The sequence below is a fragment of the Fundulus heteroclitus genome, chromosome 17 (assembly GCF_011125445.2).
Source record: "Fundulus heteroclitus isolate FHET01 chromosome 17, MU-UCD_Fhet_4.1, whole genome shotgun sequence".
Classification (NCBI taxonomy): domain Eukaryota; kingdom Metazoa; phylum Chordata; class Actinopteri; order Cyprinodontiformes; family Fundulidae; genus Fundulus; species Fundulus heteroclitus.
In genome coordinates, this window is record NC_046377.1 from 19,908,242 (window position 1) to 19,927,724 (window position 19,483).

Below are 19,483 nucleotides of genomic sequence, written 5' to 3' on the forward strand. Positions count from 1 at the left end.
AAACCATCTCGGACAGATATGGTCTCGCCCGGCAGGATTTCTATAGGTATCTCCAACTCCGGCACTACTTCGATAAGAACATTAAAGGACTATTAGAGCAAAATATATCAAGTATCACGAAAATGTTTTTCAAAGCCTATAATTCAAAACTGTCCAAAAAGATTATTGGTGATCTGTATAGACATATATCGGACCTAAGAGGCCACTCGACAAACTATATTAAAGAAAAATGGGAAAAAGAATTGGGAACCGTAATTACTTTTGAAGACTGGACAAATATAATTGACACCCAAATCTCCACTACGTCCTCACAACTGTGGAGAGATTTCTCCTGGAAAAATTGCATTCGATTTTTTATAACACCAAAGCAAAAGTGTAAACAGACTGGACAACAACCTGTATGCTGGAGAAGTTGCGGACATGGTATGGCAGATCATACACACATATTCTGGAGTTGCCCCGCTCTTAAACCCTTCTGGAAAGAAGTCCAAAGCACAACCAGAGAAGTCTTGCAGTACAACTTTGATTTTACTTGCCTGTCATTCTACCTAGGTAACATGGACACTGAACTACCAAAGAAAGACAGATACCTCTTAAAAATTTTCATGGCAGCGAGCAAAAAAGCCATAACAAGAAGATGGCTTAATATGGAACCTCCCACGATTAATCAGTGGAAAGCCATAATTAAAGACATTCAAACTATGGAACTGCTAACCTTTAGTCTTAGATTACAAAGGGACAAAGGCAACGCCCTCTGGGAAAAATGGAATATCTACACCACAAGACAAGGTGATAACCTTCCTTAAGGCTTTGTATATTTTGGTTTAGGAAAACAGTGACCATAATGCTATAATCAGTGGCGACTTACTCGCAACCCCCTGGTTTCGGTTGTGTATTCTTATGTTCTTAGGAATGTGTGTATGCGTATAAGTACAAATATGTTCGATTAATATGTCTACTTAGACACGTAAGGGTATGTGAACTCTTGCACATTCGTGCTCAGATGCACTGGCTTATGTGTACATGTTTATTTTCTGTTCTTTCCATTTTTGTTGTTTATTTTCTCCTTCACCAATTTGGGCACATAGTGGTCAGCACTTTAATAATTGCCTGCCATCATATACATACCCTGACAGTCTTTGTACTGATGATACACATGTTCTGTGTAAAAAACTTGAAAAAATAAAGTTATAAAAAAAAAAAATAAAAAAAAAAAGAACAGTTCCAAAGCTACAAGTCCTTGGAGTCTCATGTGCAGTTTACGAATGGATGGGTTCAGGAGCTGCAGATCATAAAGCCAGCAAACAGTGGGAACACAGTAACTCGTACAAAGGTAAGCTGCGCTCAGATGGGCTCTGGCACCTGCTAACCGTTAGTGCTAACAACCACGCACTCATTTAATGTACTTTTAACTAGCTGCTATGTGTTTCAAAGGTGTAGTTAGTAACGTTAACTGCCAACGCTCCCTAAACCCTCCGGGTTTCTCACGTATTTGAGCCTTTTCCCGCTGCCGTTTTATTATTTATGTGCATGTATGTGATGTCGCGGCTGAAGGAAAGAAACTGTAGGCTATTAAATAAAACCGTGCATCTTTAACTTACCAGAATGAAAATGCAGGGAACACACTCTCATTGACATCGGGATACTGTGGAAAGTTATGATCGGTAGTCTTAAAGCCGCGATCCAAGCGAGCCGACAACTCCATTGCGCTTGCTGTCTCTCCCGTGGTTGCGCCTCCAGGCAGGAAAGCGGTGGAAAGTTAACCCGTTTTCTATGTTTTTCCCATGGCGATCATGTGTTGCGCTGTTACAGCCCACAATACAGCAATGGTTTACCATGGTTGAAATGAAGTTACGGTAAAATTAATCAAATTAAAACACGGCTGAGAGAGGGAGTACAGTACGCGGTAGTCATAGGCAGTAGTCTGAGTAGCGGGGGCGGAGCCGCGGAGGCTTTCAATATGGCGGCCACACAAAGTAATACGTCATGACGACCAAGCCCTATTCCACTCTAATCTTCTTTCTAGAAGAAGAGTCCTTCCTCTTCTTCTCATAAACATGAAGATGGTTCGGTTCTTGTGACTCTCAGCCATGTTCAACGTCTTCCTTTAAATCGAGATTAAAAACACATTTGTTTAAAATTGCCTTTGAATGTTCAAGTTAAACTGTTTTACTGTTTTTAAATGTTCTTTTTTGTTTCTACCTTCTATCCCTACTTGCTTTTATTCCTATATTTTAATCATGTAAAGCACTTTGCATTGTCTCTGTACTGAATTGTGCTATATAAATAAATTTGCCTTGCCTTGCCTTACAGTGAGAGCAACGGAGTTGCAATGAACGGCTAAAAGCTAACCGGATACATAAACACATACATAAATACTCTGCAGCTCCCACAGAGAATTATTTTTTAACCTCCTTTTTGTAAATACATAATGTATTAACTACTTTCAGGATGGAAGGACGATTTTATCCGGTATAACTAAAAGTGTTTATGAACAGGATTACCAACTATAACTTTAGGCTCCTATCACATTCTATTTATTTTTAGTTAAAACGGGGTATGAATACTTTTGCAAAGTACCGTATGTGAAGTCTTCCCAGTCAGACGTTGATCCCTCTTCTTTTTCCTCTTTAGGCCTTACCCGTTTGTGTTATTTTATTCCAAATTCGATGGCGTGGACGCTCGTTCCAATCAGAGTGAAGCAAACGTTTTGTTAAATGTTCTTCATTAAGTCTTCTCCCAGTTGTAAAGTATTTGAACGGTCCAATTACTTACAGTTGGAACAAAAGTTTAATATTGGGGCCAAACACTTAAATTTTAATTTCATTAGTTTGCTAAACATGGCTCTATAAATTAAGATTATTGTCCCTAACTTCATCTGCAAACTGTAGTCTGGGTTTTATGTTACTTCTCCATCTGGACATGTTGGTACAAAACTAACTTAACTAATGATGCTCTACCTACCATTTCCACAAGTATCTTTATTTTTTGCTTTTGTTCAAGGGACTGAAATAACAAATTAAAAACTTTGATTTAAAAATCTATTTTTCTGGTAATCCTGACTGAACTAAAACAAAAAAGGTTTAGCCTCTAGTGCTGAGTGTTTTCTGCTCATATTTGTGGAAGCTTGGAAACTCCAGTGATAAATTACTAGTTTATTTAATTGAAACCCATCCTGCATTATTTTTATTGAGTCCAAATTAGCATTAGTTTAGTTGTTTTCATCCTTTTTTTCTGCCTAATCGTTGACTTGATTTAATATTTGATCTAGATTTGTGCTTCAAATTTGGTCAAAAGCTTTGAAATACAGATACATTTGCTTTTCACCTAACTTGTTTTACAGTTAGCTGCAGGTTATTTCGTGTTTTCGGGTCTACTTTTATATATCTTAATTATTTCCCGCAGTGTTTATTTAAAAAACACATACATATAGTTAAAAAACAATGTCTGCAAAAGTAAAGGCTTCCTCATAGTTCGGGTTATTTTTGGAGGTAAATTGTTTACACACTGCTTTGTTTAGTCCTTGGCTTGTACAGGAACAAGTTTTTAAGTCCCTCTGAGATATTTCTAAAAAACTATAACGATACTCTCAAACCACAGTTCACATTTCCCACAACAACCAATTAGCTGGCAGACATGTTAAATAAAGAGCGCTCGCTTCGCCTGGACTGTTTTCTTCCCTGCAGCTGATTCTTACACGTCCGTTATCTTTTACTTTGACATCCAGGTCGGGGACCAAATCATCGAGATCAACGGAGAGAGCACCCGGGACATGACCCACGCCAGGGCCATCGAGCTCATCAAGTCCGGGGGCAGACGGGTCCGTCTCCTCCTGAAGAGGGGGACGGGGCAGGTCCCAGAGTATGGTGAGTACCCGGAGAACCTCCATCATCAGCATCACTTCTCTCATAACATTTCAACTGTTTTACCTACTGATAAAATTCTCTGGCATGCATTTATATCCATAATAATCTGCCTTTTTTAATGAATCTCTTGTATTCTTTAATCTCAATAATAATTGCTTCCTTTTCTGTCTTGACTAACACTAGTTTATCTTCTGTCCATTTCAGTGATCTATCACTAATTGATTGGTCTAGGTTGTTACTTCCCCTTCTATAGGAATGGTATCTTCCAGTCTCTCCATGTGCATGAAAAGTGACAAGCATGGCTCCCCCTATTTCTTCCTAATGGGCCACTCTAAAGACACGGTTTGTTACCATACCAATGTTTTTTCTCTTCACTTAACCCTGCCTTTCTGTGTTGTGCTGTTGTGTGCCGTCCTCGTTTTTAAGCGGATAATAAGACGCAATCCTGCCTCAGATCACCCAGAAAAGCGGCAAAAAAACCTTAATATGACCCCCTTTTATTTCTTTCTGCTTGTGGGATAATCTACAAAGCTGCAGGAGGTTGTTCAAATTAGACAATGTAACTCGCCTCATTACTAAAACACGAATCAACCTCCAACAGTTAATCAATGCTATATAAAAAAAAAACAACCTGGATAACACAATTGTTCAGCTTAAATCAGCAGGAGATGAACGTTAAATATTGTAGTGGATTATTTATAAAGTATATTCAATGCACAGCTTGAACCAAGCTTGTGAGGGGACTAATTTATGCAACACTGCTGGTAATTAGGACGCGTCACTAACTCCTGTGGCTTCTTCATCAGTATGATTTTTATTTGCTAGTTTTAAACTCAATTATATTCCTGTTTGTCAGAAAAAGCTAGCAAAAAATTGTGTTTAGGTTATTCTTCTTTATCCTTGAGGATGTTAGGTCTGAGTCAGTTTTTCACCGTTTTCTACCCCCGATGGTTTAGAGATAAAGTGAGTATACCAACCGACACCCTTAGATGTAGGTTTGATTGAGAATTTAATTGCTGCTGAATTTAATTCTTTATTTGCAAACTGGGAAGTTGTTTAAGGTGTCGTTTAAACAATTTCTGATCAGAGACAGACAACAGCCTCACTCAACTCGTCATGGGTATGAAATTCGTACATCTTTGGGCTTTATTTTTAAAAATAAAAATCTACCTAGCTTAAAAAAAATCATCCTTAAAGGCTGAAATATAAACAATCACTCTCTGTAATACTTGGTTAGATGTCTCATGTTTCTGCTTTGCAGGATTGGTAGGGTTCATTTCAATTTGTTAGTTGTTCTAGTAGAAATGTGGACCTTTAATGTGTTGAACACATTTTGAGGTCACTGCTTTAAGAAGCTGCTGGATCACCTTAGAAAGAAGCCTCCTGTTCCAACACCCGACTAAAATTAGCTGCTGCTCACATGGAAGAACCTCTAATGGTTAGACGAGGCAAAAAAAAAAAAAAAAAAAAAGTTGTTTGTACTGCAAAAAGGGAAATAAAAGTAAAATTTTCTTGAAATGAGTATATTTTTCCTTGATTTGAACAGCTAAATAAGACTATTTGCCGATGTGATGAGTATTTTTACCCCTAAAATAAGATAATTTCACATCCAGCACTTGAAATAAGAGGAAGAAGATGATGTGTTCTTATTTTAAGTGAAAAAATCTTATTCCGTTGGCAAATAGTCTTATTTACCTGCTCAAATCAAGGAAGCAAGAACATTTTACTTGGAATTCCCTTTTTTGCAGTGTGGCAACATGACAAGAAGGTGCACTGCAAAAACAGATCTAAAAATAAGTAAAATGTTCTTAAAGTTAGTGTTTTAAACTTTGATTTGAACAGGTAAAGAAGATTATCTGCCAACGGAATGAGTATTTCTACCCCTAAAATAAAATAATTAGACATCCTGCACTTAAAATAAGCAGATGGAGATGAATTGTTCCTATTTTAAGTGCAAAAATGTTATTCCATTGGCAAATCATCTTATTTACCTGCTCAAATCAAGGACAAATACACTAATTTTAAAGAATATTTTAAGTATTTCTAGTTCCGTTTTTGCAGTGTGGTGTTAATGGACCTTGAATTGCTGCATCCATTGTTAAGCATGGTGGTGGCAGCATCATGCTGTGGGTCTGGTTCATCGCTGCTAGGCGTGATGCCTTGTATAAAATGGATGTATTGAGAAGGAAAGAGATCACACCACAATAGATTTTCAGAGTCCAGGTTCAAGGGATGGGAGTATCCTTCTGTAGTGTTGCTTTTGGCAGCAAAACTCTTCTACTTTGCATCTAGTAAGACACAAGAGATCATTAAGTTGCACCATTTTGTCCAGCTGAACAAAGTCCATGTTCCAGTGTGGGGTAACCTTAGTTGAGCGTACTGGCGACTCAGTTGGCTGTAGCTCCAGTAAGAATGGACTTTACTGGATTTTGCATCAGATTGTCAGCTACTTTAAAAATACTTCAGTGGACTCATGATCTGCTATTTGTCTGATTAGCTTTAGTTTCCAAACAAGCTCAGTTATACAACATCTTTTTGCTACAGGTAAGGGAAATATTACCAATAATAACTTCACAGGAACTAACTCCTCCTTTAAGCTTACTGAATGGTTCCACTGACAATTTGAGGATCATGTATAAGGAGACAAGGTGAGGCATTTTAATCCAACAACACCATGTGTCTGCTAGTACAGGTGAAGCGAACAATTAGCTCCATATTCCTTACTTTAGCCTTAATCAACAGCTAGATGCAGGAAACCAAGACAAACCGCGTGTTTCACAAGGATTATGACCCCAAATCAACTTCAAAACTAGTTTTGGAATCAATAAAGCAGGCTGACATTAACCTTCTGGTATGGCTTTCTCAAAGCACTTTGGCTCAATCCTGATGACAATTGGTAGGTTATGCTTAAAAGGTATAGTCACTACCATCCAAATCAACCTATTGAAGTTGTTTATGGCTATAAAAAGCAGGTGTGGTCATGGTGAAACTTACTAAGTGACATAAACTACTGCCCAAAAGTCACTTAGAAATGTCCTGATATTTTTAATAAAAAGCATAATGTTGTGGGAGCAGCGTGAAGGTATTGTGTGGAAGAAGTGTCCATCAAGCTTGTTTCCATACACAAGCCAATGTGGGAGGGGGATTCAGGAAACATTGGGTGAAATTTCCTCAGATTACCTAAACAAAATTTACAGCTAGAATGTCAAAGGTCTGCAAGGCTGTAATTGCCGCAAATGGAGGATTCTTTGGCTGCGCGTACACAGCAGGCTAATCTTGGTTTAGGCTTGACGCATTTGCCAGGTCCAAGCAGTCATATTACCTTGTTGTGGCTACCATGCCCCTCCGAAAAGTTTGCGCACTGCACAATTAGGAAAACCCTTAACTACGCGGACAATCCTGAGCAGAAAAACATGGCAAACGAGCAAGTGCTCCTTCTGGCGGAGGTCTGTAAATATAGACATCTTTATGATTGGGCCCATAAAGATATTCGTGATCAACAGATTTTTAACAATTCCTGGATAGAAATCGCCGTCACTCCTGGAAGGCAAAGCTTCCAAGTTTATTTATAAAGTGCTTCAGAAGAAAGTAAGAGGCTTTAAAATTTTGGAAACTGTTTTCTACTTCTATGTGTAGTCGGGTGTCATAGGCACAACACTGCCCTCTAGAGCCCAGGCGAATAGTGCTACTTCAGAGGGAAAGCCGCACGTAGCATAAATGCTGCAGACGTTGTGTCTGCACATCTCATTTCCAGGCGTAACGTACGTACGTCAAACATAAACAGGCCTTTAACGCAATTTTACTGCAATTTACAAGCTGTATGCAACGAAATTTCGTTCTGTACGCACTCTGTGCATACAAAATGACAAATAAAGTTGTCTAAGTCTGTCTAAGTCTAAGTCTTAATATGACTCATGTCCAACTTTTTTCATGGCAGTGTGCAGAACCCAATTCTGAAATTTTCACACACAAAAAAAAATAATTTTGCCACTTGCATATCCGTCACTAAATCGGATATGCATCGACAGTTTTCAGAGCATTCGCAGTCTGAACGGACATGTCGCGTTTCATCCGTCTTTACCATCGCTGTTGTAGCTCTCTTTGCAAATGTACACAGATTTTTCTAGGACAGTAGCAATCAGTAGCAATCACGGATCCACAAAAGGCCATGAGTAATAGCTGTTCTTTTTTTTTTCTAACCTTTCTTCGTCTTATGTGGTTGGCTCCCATTTCTGAACAATTTCATTAACGCACAAAGAAACTGGCATCCACTATTACGTCTTTTTTATAACTATATTGAACACTTCTAGTAACAATAACATCCGTTAAAACTTCTGCAAACAGTGCGCTGCTGTGTGACGTCTCCTGTCTCCTTCACATCCAGGTTGCTTTTTAGAGGTCTGATGGCGGATACATTTAATTAGTAATACAAACAACCACCAACAAAAAGTGTGGATTAGAAAATAAATAATGCACCCAATATTTTTTAAAACAATTGGGTGCATTATTAGATTCTTTAACCTATCCATGCCAAAAATGGTACAAATGAATCAATGAAAGCCAGTTATCAATAGCTACTTTTACATGGACAAAAATAATCAGAATAAAGGGCCGATCGGAATAAAAATGCGTCACGTAAACAAGCCAGTCGGAATATGATGATCGGATTAAGCTCAATCTGAATGAGGGGTAGTTTATGCTGATTGATAATTCGATCAACATGCATATAAACACTAGTTAGGCTCAAGTTATTCCGAATTTGGCAAACTGACCTGACGTAAACCTGACGTATTTTCACGTTGGTTAGTGGCGGAAATATGTCGGGAAGCAAAAATGTCGGGGCTCCCGATACAACCTGTTTGAAAAAATAAAAGAGCTTAAAATTGTTGCTTACTCAGTAACGTTTTAACCATAATTAGAACATCGTGCAAATCCAGCCTGAGTGCTTGGAAGACAAACAAACTCGTACAATACTTCTTTGTTTGCTATTTTTTGTTGTTTAGCAAAGACAGAAGTTCTTCTTCTGTGTTTTTTTTTAGGGGAATTTGATAACTATGCATGTCATTCTATTCTGAATAAAGTATATACATGCACATTATGATCGGATTAATTGTGTTCATATGAACGGTACAATCCGATTATTTAATCTGAATGCATTTTAATCCGATCATGAAATTTTGTGCATGTAAACCTAGCTACTGATAGCAGTCCTGATGAGTCCTATGTAACAATCTGACTGGAAATGTACCTGGTCAGGGAGAAAAATCCCTTTATCAAACCGTTGTTTGAATTATGTTTGACAAAAAGATTTAATATTATATTTAAAGGCATATCCTGTTCATAAACCAAGTACTTAAAACTTATTATTTACAAAGCATGGTTAAATTTGTTGGTTTTTGTCTCTTTTTTTATCCATCTACACTCTTTTGTGTTTCATTGGGCTGCCTCAATTGCCTGAGCTTAGACGTTAACGGTGTGTGGACATTAATCATGTCCTAAAAGCAGGTGGCTGGTTCTGCAGAGAATTCACAACTGCAGGTGGATTTGTGTAAATGCAGTAAAAAGACTTTAAACAGGGCATTATTTACCTGCAGTCTCCACAGGTCCTTTCACTGCATGCCACCAGCCTCATAGTGAACCTTAAGATGCTTCTCAGGGAAACAGGGCAGAAATCTTTGTTGCTGTGACATTCAGTGCATTTGGGTCAGACTCAAAAATTAAGAGAAATACATTCAGTAAATATTTTCTCTTTAAGTACATTTCTGTCCTCACACTAGAATTGGAGCTGTAAAGCTCACAGATTACTATCTTCAATAGAAAATGATCCCCTCACTGGTGTATGTTCAATGTAAATAACACCCATCCTCGTTCTAAATGCATTTTAACATTGTTATGTTGGGGCTGTATTTTTTTTAAAACAATAACATAGTTATCCAGCAAGAAAGCAGCAGTAAAGAACATGTTTTATACGCTAGGATGTTAAAAATATTAGCTCTGGGACTGCTATAGAAGAGGGCAAAGCTAAAAAGATAAGTTTAATCTCTACTCCTCTTGTTGAGAATAACCAAGTTTAAATGAAAGCACTATCTTACAAGCTGATGTAAACTATTAGTCTGTAAACTAGCATGCTATTACGTAGTTTAATGCTAGTTTGAAATGGTGTTGGCACTGCTAGCTGCTACAGGAAGTTATAAAGGTTACATTTTAAAATTCACAAGTTTTTTTTTATAAACCACTAAATTAATTAAGATCTGTAGATGGATTATCTGCTAACTAGGTACCGTTTTTGTGAGAAAATTATAGTTTTCAACCTAATGTTGGTCCTCTAACAGTTGCTGGCTGCAGGAAGCTAACAATTTAGTTTAAAATGCCACAAGCCACTCCTTTAAACACTATTCATTTCCATCTTTGTTTTATTTTTTACCACAGCTCAACTTTTAAAATTACAATAATGTTGTTGGTACATCACCAAATAAGTTAAAAGCTTAAGCAATTGCAACATGCAATAAATGCTGTACAGGTGCATCTCATAGGCTACGTTCACACTGCAGGCAAATACCATCCAAATACGATCTTTTTACCCAAAATGTGACCCATTTCTCTCTTTTTCATGGCAGTGTGCTTGGCCAATTCTGATCTTTTCACCCAAAAAAAAAATTCAAATTTGTTATACTAAACCGGATACATGTAATATTTTTCTAGGCATCCAGTCATGTTTCATTTCTTCTGTCTTTTACGTAACTGTCCTGGCTCTCACTGCACATCCACTCAGGAGCTTTGCACCAACACAGGCACTGCCATTTTATTTTTTTGCAAAGCTTTATTTAACACTTCGACTAACAATTACATCTGTCATACGTCTGTAAACAGTGCGCTGCTGTGTGACGTCTTCTGTTATCTGCACAGGAGGGTCGCATTAGGGTCTTGGATCATTCAGACATAAGTCTGATTGGAAGTCACATTTAATTAGAACAACCACACAAAAAAAGTCTGAGCCTCAGTGGATTAAAGTACCACGGAAATTACGAGTGTAGCTGTTGGACATGTGCTACAGTCACCCGACTTAGTTATGTATTCCTTCCTTTCCGCTTTTGAAGAGCGACAAAGGGAAATCATGTTCTGCGACATATTTACACCACAGGGGAACAGGGAGTCATAAGGCTATTACAATCTCCGCAAAAAGTGGGAAATTTGTTCTCGACTCATCATATGGGCAGAACTTTTTTCTCTCGCGCGGGTGTGATGTCTGCTGCAGCGGACACGACATTCTAGGAGTCTGGCAGCTGAGTTTTTCGTGAAATTCGACTCTAAAAAACATCATAAACTAGCAGTTTCAGGTAAATGGAACAACCTTGACAATTGACCAATCAGTGACCAGGAAAGGGAGGATTCACACATGGCTGGGTGCAATTCATCACAGATAAGATAGAGCTTTACAAAAACAATCAACATTTATGGTGAGGCTGTTTCTTGCACCAGGCCTCACTCTGTAACATAGGAGAGAGATATCAGTCCTCTGAAAAACACTCTGATGTCTGAATAAACTCAAACTTTAAAACCTTTTCAATAGTAATGAGTAAATATATGGTAAATAAAAGTAAAACATATAGAATAGTAAAAGAATAATTCCATCAGTAATGCGCTTTGCCCATTTAAAGCTTCTCAGCGTTCAGAAAAAGTATGCATAAATGTTGAGGCCATTTTATTTCATACATAGTATTATGTGCATTATTATCACAATTATCAATAACAAGCCTTTAGATGTCCATGCAAAACAAAATAATGTAATGCTGCATTTTGCAGTTTTTAATAAGTAAAATTAGCATATTATGTAATTTATAAATTTCCCTAGCAAAACCAGTGCAAACAGCTAATTTGCTGTCTTTACGTCCTGTATGTAACATTACTACTGCAGGCTTTGTTATAACTGAGCTTCTCAGTGCTGGTGTAGCAAGCCTACAGCTTCCTCCCCCCTGCCTGGACCGCTGAAAATGACTGATGGCCAAGGGACCGAGACTTAGTGGTGCAGAAACGAGAGCTAACCGTCTGTGAGAGTGGAGAGTTGTTGTTTTTTTTTTTTTTAAAGGAAAGCTTCATGGCTTCACAGTGAGAGGGTGTACGCAGACCTCAGAAGGTTTTCATCTGCTCTAAAAAGCCACCCTGTTGGGCCTGTCGTCCATTTCATTAAACCTGGTTTCAATTTTCTAAGCTCTTAGATTGGCTTTGGCTTTACAGAGAGCTACGGGAGGCAGACTGATGTTTTCTGAAAGGAAATCTGCTCCCCAACGCGAGTGCAAGTAGGATTCAGAGATGCTTGAATCTTGAAACTTATGTAAAATATAGTCAGAATATAGTGCACTGCAAAAAGGGAACTAAAAATAAGTAAAAATTTCTTGAAATGTGTGTATTTGTCCTTGATTTGAGCAGGGAAATAAGATGATCTGACAATGGAATGAGTATTTTGACCCCTAAAATAAGATAATTAGATAAACTGCACTTGAAATAACAAAACGGAGATGAATTGTTTCTATTTTAAGCGCAAAAATCTTATTCCATTGGCAGATAATCTTATTTACCTGCTCAAATCAAGGAAAAACACACTGATTTTAAGAAATTCTTGCTTATTTTTAGTTGAGTTTTTGCAGTGTGCATTGAGCTCTGTAAATTTATATTAAGATTAGAAACCATTTATAATTCATAAAACACACATATGAAGGACAAATATATAACATTTTACTGCAAATTCTTAATTTGTTTTGAACAATTTCTCAGGCTTAAAGTTTATTCAGGATGAAGAGTTTCAGTCTCTCAGGAGTTATAAGAAATATGTTTTAACAATTTGTCTCCAAGTTCTAATATCAAATGTTAATCTGAGAGGGAAAAAGAAACAAGGAGGAAGATTTCTCAGAACCGCCTTTGATCTGTTAAGCCTCCATGACCAGAAGAGCTAAAATAGAACAGGAACCCAACACCTTACCTCTGCAGCTCTCTTACTGGTGGATCAGTCCAGGTGTGCGGTTCCCTCAGTCTCCACTCAATGGTCGGCTCAAACTGGAGTTGTTCTGGTTGGAACGAGTTCTGAGACTAGAAAGCTGTTGTTTAAAGTCCAGGTCCATTGACGTCTTGGCGGTTTCTCCTCTGGATACAAAGAGGAAGTTACCAAGTTTACGTTGACACACGTCTGAGGTGTGAACCACAAGTTAGAGTCTTGCACATTTTTACGCCAAAACAGATAAACATAGCATGTGATCCAAAAAAAAAAAAAAAAACATTTACTTCAGCAGAATCTGACAGGCTGGACCATATTCTTTATAACAGAAAGAAATCAGAAGCATAAACAACCAATTACTTTAGATATAATTATCTCAAGACTTGGGTGGTTTTAACATCCAGATTTGCAATTCTAATCTTTCTATTGAATAAAAACAAAGGTACATGTTTAAGAGATTATGCCTTGAAATAACTAGTCATGTTAAAAGCAATTATTTCAAAGTGTCTGAAGTTCAAAGTTTAGAAATATATATATATATATACACACACACACACACACAAGTAACTGACATACAGAGATAAACATTCAAACAAAAAGCCTCTGTTTATGCTTTTTAGTCCCACTTAAATGGGTTAAATGTGTCAGGTTGAACAGTATTGGTTATTTTATTTATAAGGGGGGGCTTTGTGCGAACAGCTAATCGCCATTCTTAATGATTTAACTGATCAACCACATTATTTTTGACAAGCTTAATTTTATTCAGCAGGAAAATGATCCAAAGCAAGTCCAAGACGAAATAAATACCTTGATTACTTAAATACTCAGCAGTCGTTGCTGCCTAGTGTGGGTCGATCAGCTTTTAGGGATGGGGGTATTTACTTCCTTGCATGGAATCATGTTGCTTTTAATGACCTTCTATAACAAACATCGTCCTTAAAAATTATTTTTAAGTCATCTTAAATGGTCTTCATATGATGCTAAAATTAGTTTGCTGGTCAGAAACATTTAAGTGTAACAGAAAGGAAGGAGAAAAATGCTCTAGTGTAAAAGGACCTGGAGAAAATCACTTAAAGTGGGTTTAAAGCCAAACCAAAGTAGCTTTTTGTGCGCTAGCGTTAAAGTGGTGTTTGTTGAGCAGTGGTGTGCTGAACGTGTGCGTCTCCCGTTTTCCTCACTGCGTGTGTTTTTGTTCCAGACAATGCCGCCCCATGGGATGGTCGCCCTTCAGCCTCCCCAAGCCTGTCGGAAGTAGGCCCTCCCATTGACAGCCTCTCCATGCCAACACCTTCATCTCATTTGGCTCCGGCCTCCGACCCTCCTCATGTGCCTCCTCAGAACGCCGTGGCACGAGACGGCCAGACGGAGCGTTCCAAGAGCCCCCAGAAAGCGGAGCTGCTGCTGAACAGAGACCTCCTCGTTCAGGGGAGGCGAATGGCTGCGAGCGGCGGGAGCGGCAGAGCCAAGACCGACGGTGGCAGGTCCACCCGTAAGGGACACAGGATGCAGCACGCTACTGACGGAGAAGGGGACAAGGAGGGACAAGGTGGGGAGGCCAAACCTTCGAGGAGCACCAGAGGAAGGTCCAAGGAGAGGACTCACTCTCTCAGCAGCTCTAAGATGCCACACACCAACGGGAACAGCGGGGGAAGTGCAGAACGCAGGGGCAAGGCCAGGCTCAGAGATCTTGACGGCGACCTGGGAGACAGCCGGCCCGGAAAAAGCACCAGCAGCAGCGGCGGCAGCGGCACCACGGCGGGGAGGAAGGCCACGGTCTCGCCTGGTCCGTGGAAGATCCCTGGATCGGACAAGCTGCCCAGCACACTGCGCGCCGGTGCGTCCACACTCAGCAGATAACTCCGCCGCCGCCACGTCCGTCTGAACCCGCCGCCCCCCCCACCCGGATGAGACCCCCCCCCCACCTACCGCATTCCCACATCCTCCGACAGCTAACGGCAAAGCGGGGCGGGCTTATCTGAACCATGAACTTTTATTTATACTACTGTGTTTTAAATTATTCTGAAGCATTATGTTACACCCACCACCTTAAGAACTGGAAAAAAAAAATCATCCACTTTAAGAAGAAAAAAAAAAAGAGCAATCAGTAGCAGAGCGAGAGCTTTCTGAAACTTCTCCCCCCAGGCTGAGCTGGACACGACGCAGGCTTGGACTTTTTATATGAATATATTTACTGTTCAAATCGTAGTCTATTTTGTGAAGTGGAATGTTTCACACGAAGGATCGCCTGGTTTTTTTTTTGAGGAGCGAATGAATCAAAACCGTGACAGCAGAGAGGAGATCCACCCGTCTGCCGAGCTTTGCCTTAACAGAGACCGTGTGGGCCTCGGTCGCTCTCAACTAATCCATCACATGGTTAAAGATATATTATATAGAAATATCAAACATGTGCAAAATGGTTTGTAAATAAGACCATCTTCATAGTGAAGAACCTTTTTGTGAAGAAAACCGATGGAAGTTGAAGCAAAGCAGCAACACGGACCAGCGACTGTCGGCTCAGCGTCTTCTTCTGCTATCGACTGGACAGTCTGTTTCCGTTCTGTAGGACTCGTCTCGTTTATCCATTTTCAATCATTCTTGTGCTTAAAGACAAAAAAAAACAAAAAAAAAAACAAGCGATGTGTGACAGCGGTGTCCATACAGACACCGAGAGGGACAGAGATGCGTGCCTTAGACTGACGAAGAGTCTGGCTGCTATAAAACACCAACTTCACAGAAAATTAATTAGAAACTGTATTTTTTAATGTGATAAATACTGAAATATATAATTTATTCCACAAATCTAATAACTGGCCCATTAGGAGGGGCCTTTTGTTTGAGCAAATGGTTCACTTTGGGTCATCGCTGATTTTCTAAGGAGATCCAGCTCTACTATTTTCCATAAAGAATCACTTATTTGTGTAATCACACGTCTGCACCTTTCAGATAAAATTAGTAGGCCTGTTAGTTATTTTTTTTAAAAAGGCATTAAGGATTTTTATTGCATGTTTGAAGCCTCACGATTGTGGTTTGTCATCGGTTCTGTTTGCACTGTGCCAAAGCTCATGTTAAGCTGACTTTTGTTTCTTTATTTGGTTCAGTTCTGGTCAGACGTTTACATTCCCGATGGGGCTCAAAGATTTACCATAGTTCCAGTTACAGTTTAGATAAAAGGAGACAATTTTGACAGTGCTGGGAGTCTGAACAGGACAATGATCACAAACAAGCATAATAGCCTCGATAACAAAGTATGTTTGGAGGAATCCAACCTAACATTCAAAGCATGGTGGTGGCAGCATCATGTTGTGGGCCTGTTTTTGATGTCAGTGGCATTGCAGCGCTGCACAAAATACATGGAATAATCAGGGTTTTCAACTTTACCTCAAATAAGCAGCTCAATGGTTAGTGTTTGAGACAATTAGGTGTTCCACAAACAATCACATTTCAAAAGTGGTCCTGGGATGAATAAATATGGCTGAGATGAAGCTTCTGGAAAAGCCCCACTTTAAGGCAGTTATAAATATTATGAGCATACAGCTGGATTTTACAGAAAGTAGATTGTTGAGGTGTAATTTGGTAAGAGATATTTAACAGAGTATTAGTAAATTTGAAAGAAATTAATTACCTGTGTGGAGTGTATGTCAGGGATCTGCAACCTGTAAAATTTGGTCAATGTCTCTAAATGTAAAGGTCAATTAAAATGACTAGCTTTAGGATGCATTTAGTTCTGCAATATATGCATAAAATTTCCAGAAAGAAAGAAACTACAGAATATTGTACAGAATATTTTACTATAGATAAATGAGGTATCTTTTTGTCAATAGGTTGCAAACGACTTGATTTTTCATCATTTTGATGCCATTTGCTATAAAAACCAAAATGTCCAATTTAAGAAATGTTGGTTAAATAATTAAAACTGTTGATCTTTAACAAAATGTTAACACATTTCCTATAGTATACTATAAATTTAAGCTCTTGAGATAAAAGATGTGTAACTTTTGTGGCTCTAAACAAAATTTGTTTAGCTGGACCGAGGGTAAAAAAGGCTCTGCGGGTTGTAAAGGTTGCTGACCCCTGGTGTATGTAAACTTCTGACCAGAACCGTATTTGGACACATGGGTCCACGGTGAATTGTAGATAAAACTGTTAACGATAAGAGGTTTGGGAGATAACCCGAGTCAGGATCTAATCTTGAGAGCGAGGCGTCTCCACACTTTCTATTCCTGCACACCTGCAGCCTCCAGTGCCAAAACAAACTCAGCATTTCATCTCTTTGGTTCACATGAGAATAATAAAAAACAAGTTTAAGGACAAAGCTTCCAAAGAAAGAAAAGAGAAAGACCGCTACTAAACGGCAGAATAAATCTATTTGAAATGGAAATTTGACCGAATCCAAAGAGAAACAATAAAATTAGAAGAAATCCTAAATATATTTTAGAGTTTAAATAAAATATTATATTATTTGTTTATCTTAAAAAGCTGTTTTAACCTAAAATGCTCCAATGATTCACTAACTTTCTCAGTAAACAAGAGAGTATATAAATGACTGCAGCTTACAGTAAAGCAGAAAAAAGCTCAGAAATCCTCTTTTTTACCTTTTTAAGCTTTGCTTCATTTAAGTTTTGACAGTAAACAGTTCAACCAAACGCAAAAATCCACTTTTTTAGGGGATGAGTTGAGCAAATTGTTGTTTTTCTGGGGGTTTAAAAAATTGTGTTCAAGTATCTATACCTGGTAATTTTCCCCCTGAGAAAGCCAGCGTTAATGTTTCCTTCCTCTGCTCCGCTGAGGGAAGCGCTCAAAGCTTTTAAAAGAGCAAAGGGAAACGGGGACTCATTATGTTTGCCGCCGTAATCCGTAATTACACAAGGACTAAGCTGACTGATTGTAAAACAGAATCCGGCGCAGAGGAGGAGGGGGTTAGGAGAAGCAGAGAAACCATCAGCTCGGCTCTTTGGCCTCAATCCGAACGTCGTGCTGGAACGTTTCTTTCATGAAATCCCTTCAGTTTGACACAGAAACTGAAACTTTTGCACAAGTCGCTGCTTTCCTTCGCCGTCGAGCCAAACTGTGAGCGGATGTCCGAGGACGTTTTGGTCTGATAGCGTTCATTTTTCCCCCGACATTAAACCACAGCACCTGAGCAGCTCTGTATCACTGTGTGGTGTTTTAGCAGTGTGTAGACCCTGAACAAATATCTCTATGTAGAAGAAGTGTAACTATTGATGGTCACAGAGACTGTAAGTGAGCAACTATTTTTATTAAAATGCAACACTATGAATATATTAACTTTTGCAAAAAAAACAAAAACAATCTTGTTTACCTGTATCATATTCTGAAACGCTGTCAAAATAAAAATCTTGACACAACGATTCATTCAGGTGGTGCAACTGAGTGGTTTATTATGGGTACATGTATTAAACATTGAACAACCATTAATCATGCAGCACATGTCTGCATACATTGTATTATACAGTATTTAAGCTGTATAGTTGTTCCATAGTACCAATTTTTAGGCATACTACCATCCAAACATACTACAAATGTACTCTTTACATCTTTTTTTCCTTAATATTTTTTGAAATTACCTAGTGATTTATCACTTTTCTTTGGTCAGAGTTGCAAGTCAGATCAAATTTTCTATGCGATTGAGATCAGGGCACTAAATAAATATTTATTTATTTTCTTTAAAGACACTAATTTGGTGTTACCCAAATTAGTGTCTTAAAAACCCAAACATGCCCATGATCTTATGCTGTTTCAGCCTTATATGATGTTTCTTCCCAATGAGGCCATCTATTTGTGAAGTACACTAGTACTGGGTCAGCAAACAGGCTAAAATCGAAGGCAACTGGACTTTCTTTCAGTTCTGTCTGAAAACGTTTCAACATTTTCAGTTCTGAACTGAGCGAAAGTCCGGTTGCCTCCGATTTTAGCCTGTTTGCTGTTGCGATGATCCGGATTACTGAGAATTTGCACAGGCATTAGCACTAGGTGCACTGCAAAAACTGAACTAAAAATAAGTAAAATTTTCTTAAAATTAGTGTATCTGTCCTTGATTTGAGCAGGTAAATGAGATAATCTGCCAATGGAATAAGACTTATGCACTTAAAATAGGAACAACTCATCTCCATCTTATTTCAAGTGCAGGATGTCTTATCTTATTTTAGGGGTGAAAATACTCATTCCATTGGCAGATAATATTATTTACCTGCTCAAATCAAGGACAAAAACACAAATTTTAAGAACATTTTACTTATTTTTGGATCTGTTTTTGCAGTGTGTTCTGCGGCTTGCAAGCCTCCTTTTTTTTCCCTTGTTCCCAAACACTTCCGTTTTAGCGTCTTCAGTCCACAGGGCATGTGTGCAAAAAATAATGTGCACAAGTACATTTCCAATCTAAAATGTAGCTTTTTATGTTGCTTTCGAAGTTATGGCTTCTTCCTCTGAGTGGCGTTTCATGCTTTCTTACGGCCCTCTGCCAACAGAGCCTCGGGCTTTTGTTCTGGGGTTGGGGTTTGCTCATTTCTAGGCAAGACACTCTAATCTCTGGGACACAGAACCTGTATCCTTCCTGAATATTTCCCGTCTCCAACTATTCATATTTCTATGTGCACATCCAATAGCACTT

General features: G+C 38.7%; 2 protein-coding genes across 5 annotated transcripts in view; both read left to right on the forward strand.

Moving 5' to 3' along the window:
* magi2a (membrane associated guanylate kinase, WW and PDZ domain containing 2a) overlaps positions 1–14,160 on the forward strand; it is a 311,230-nt gene extending 297,070 nt beyond the window's left edge. For 3 of the 4 annotated variants that reach the window (XM_036149356.1, XM_036149359.1, XM_036149358.1), the window contains 3 exons: positions 3,728–3,866; positions 4,120–4,208; positions 14,054–14,160. In XM_036149356.1, coding sequence (XP_036005249.1) covers positions 3,728–3,866; positions 4,120–4,208; positions 14,054–14,110 — 285 coding nt within the window. In that variant the 3' untranslated portion in view covers positions 14,111–14,160. Of the gene's footprint in view, positions 1–3,727; positions 3,867–4,097; positions 4,209–14,053 lie in introns of all 4 variants that reach the window. The other variant, XM_036149357.1, reaches the window with a different exon arrangement.
* LOC118566631 (membrane-associated guanylate kinase, WW and PDZ domain-containing protein 2-like) lies at positions 13,713–18,228 on the forward strand. The gene has a single exon (XM_036149360.1). The coding sequence runs from the start codon at positions 14,134–14,136 to the stop codon at positions 14,710–14,712; it is 579 nt and encodes a 192-aa protein (XP_036005253.1). The 5' UTR covers positions 13,713–14,133; the 3' UTR covers positions 14,713–18,228.
* The last annotated feature ends 1,255 nt before the right edge of the window (positions 18,229–19,483 follow it).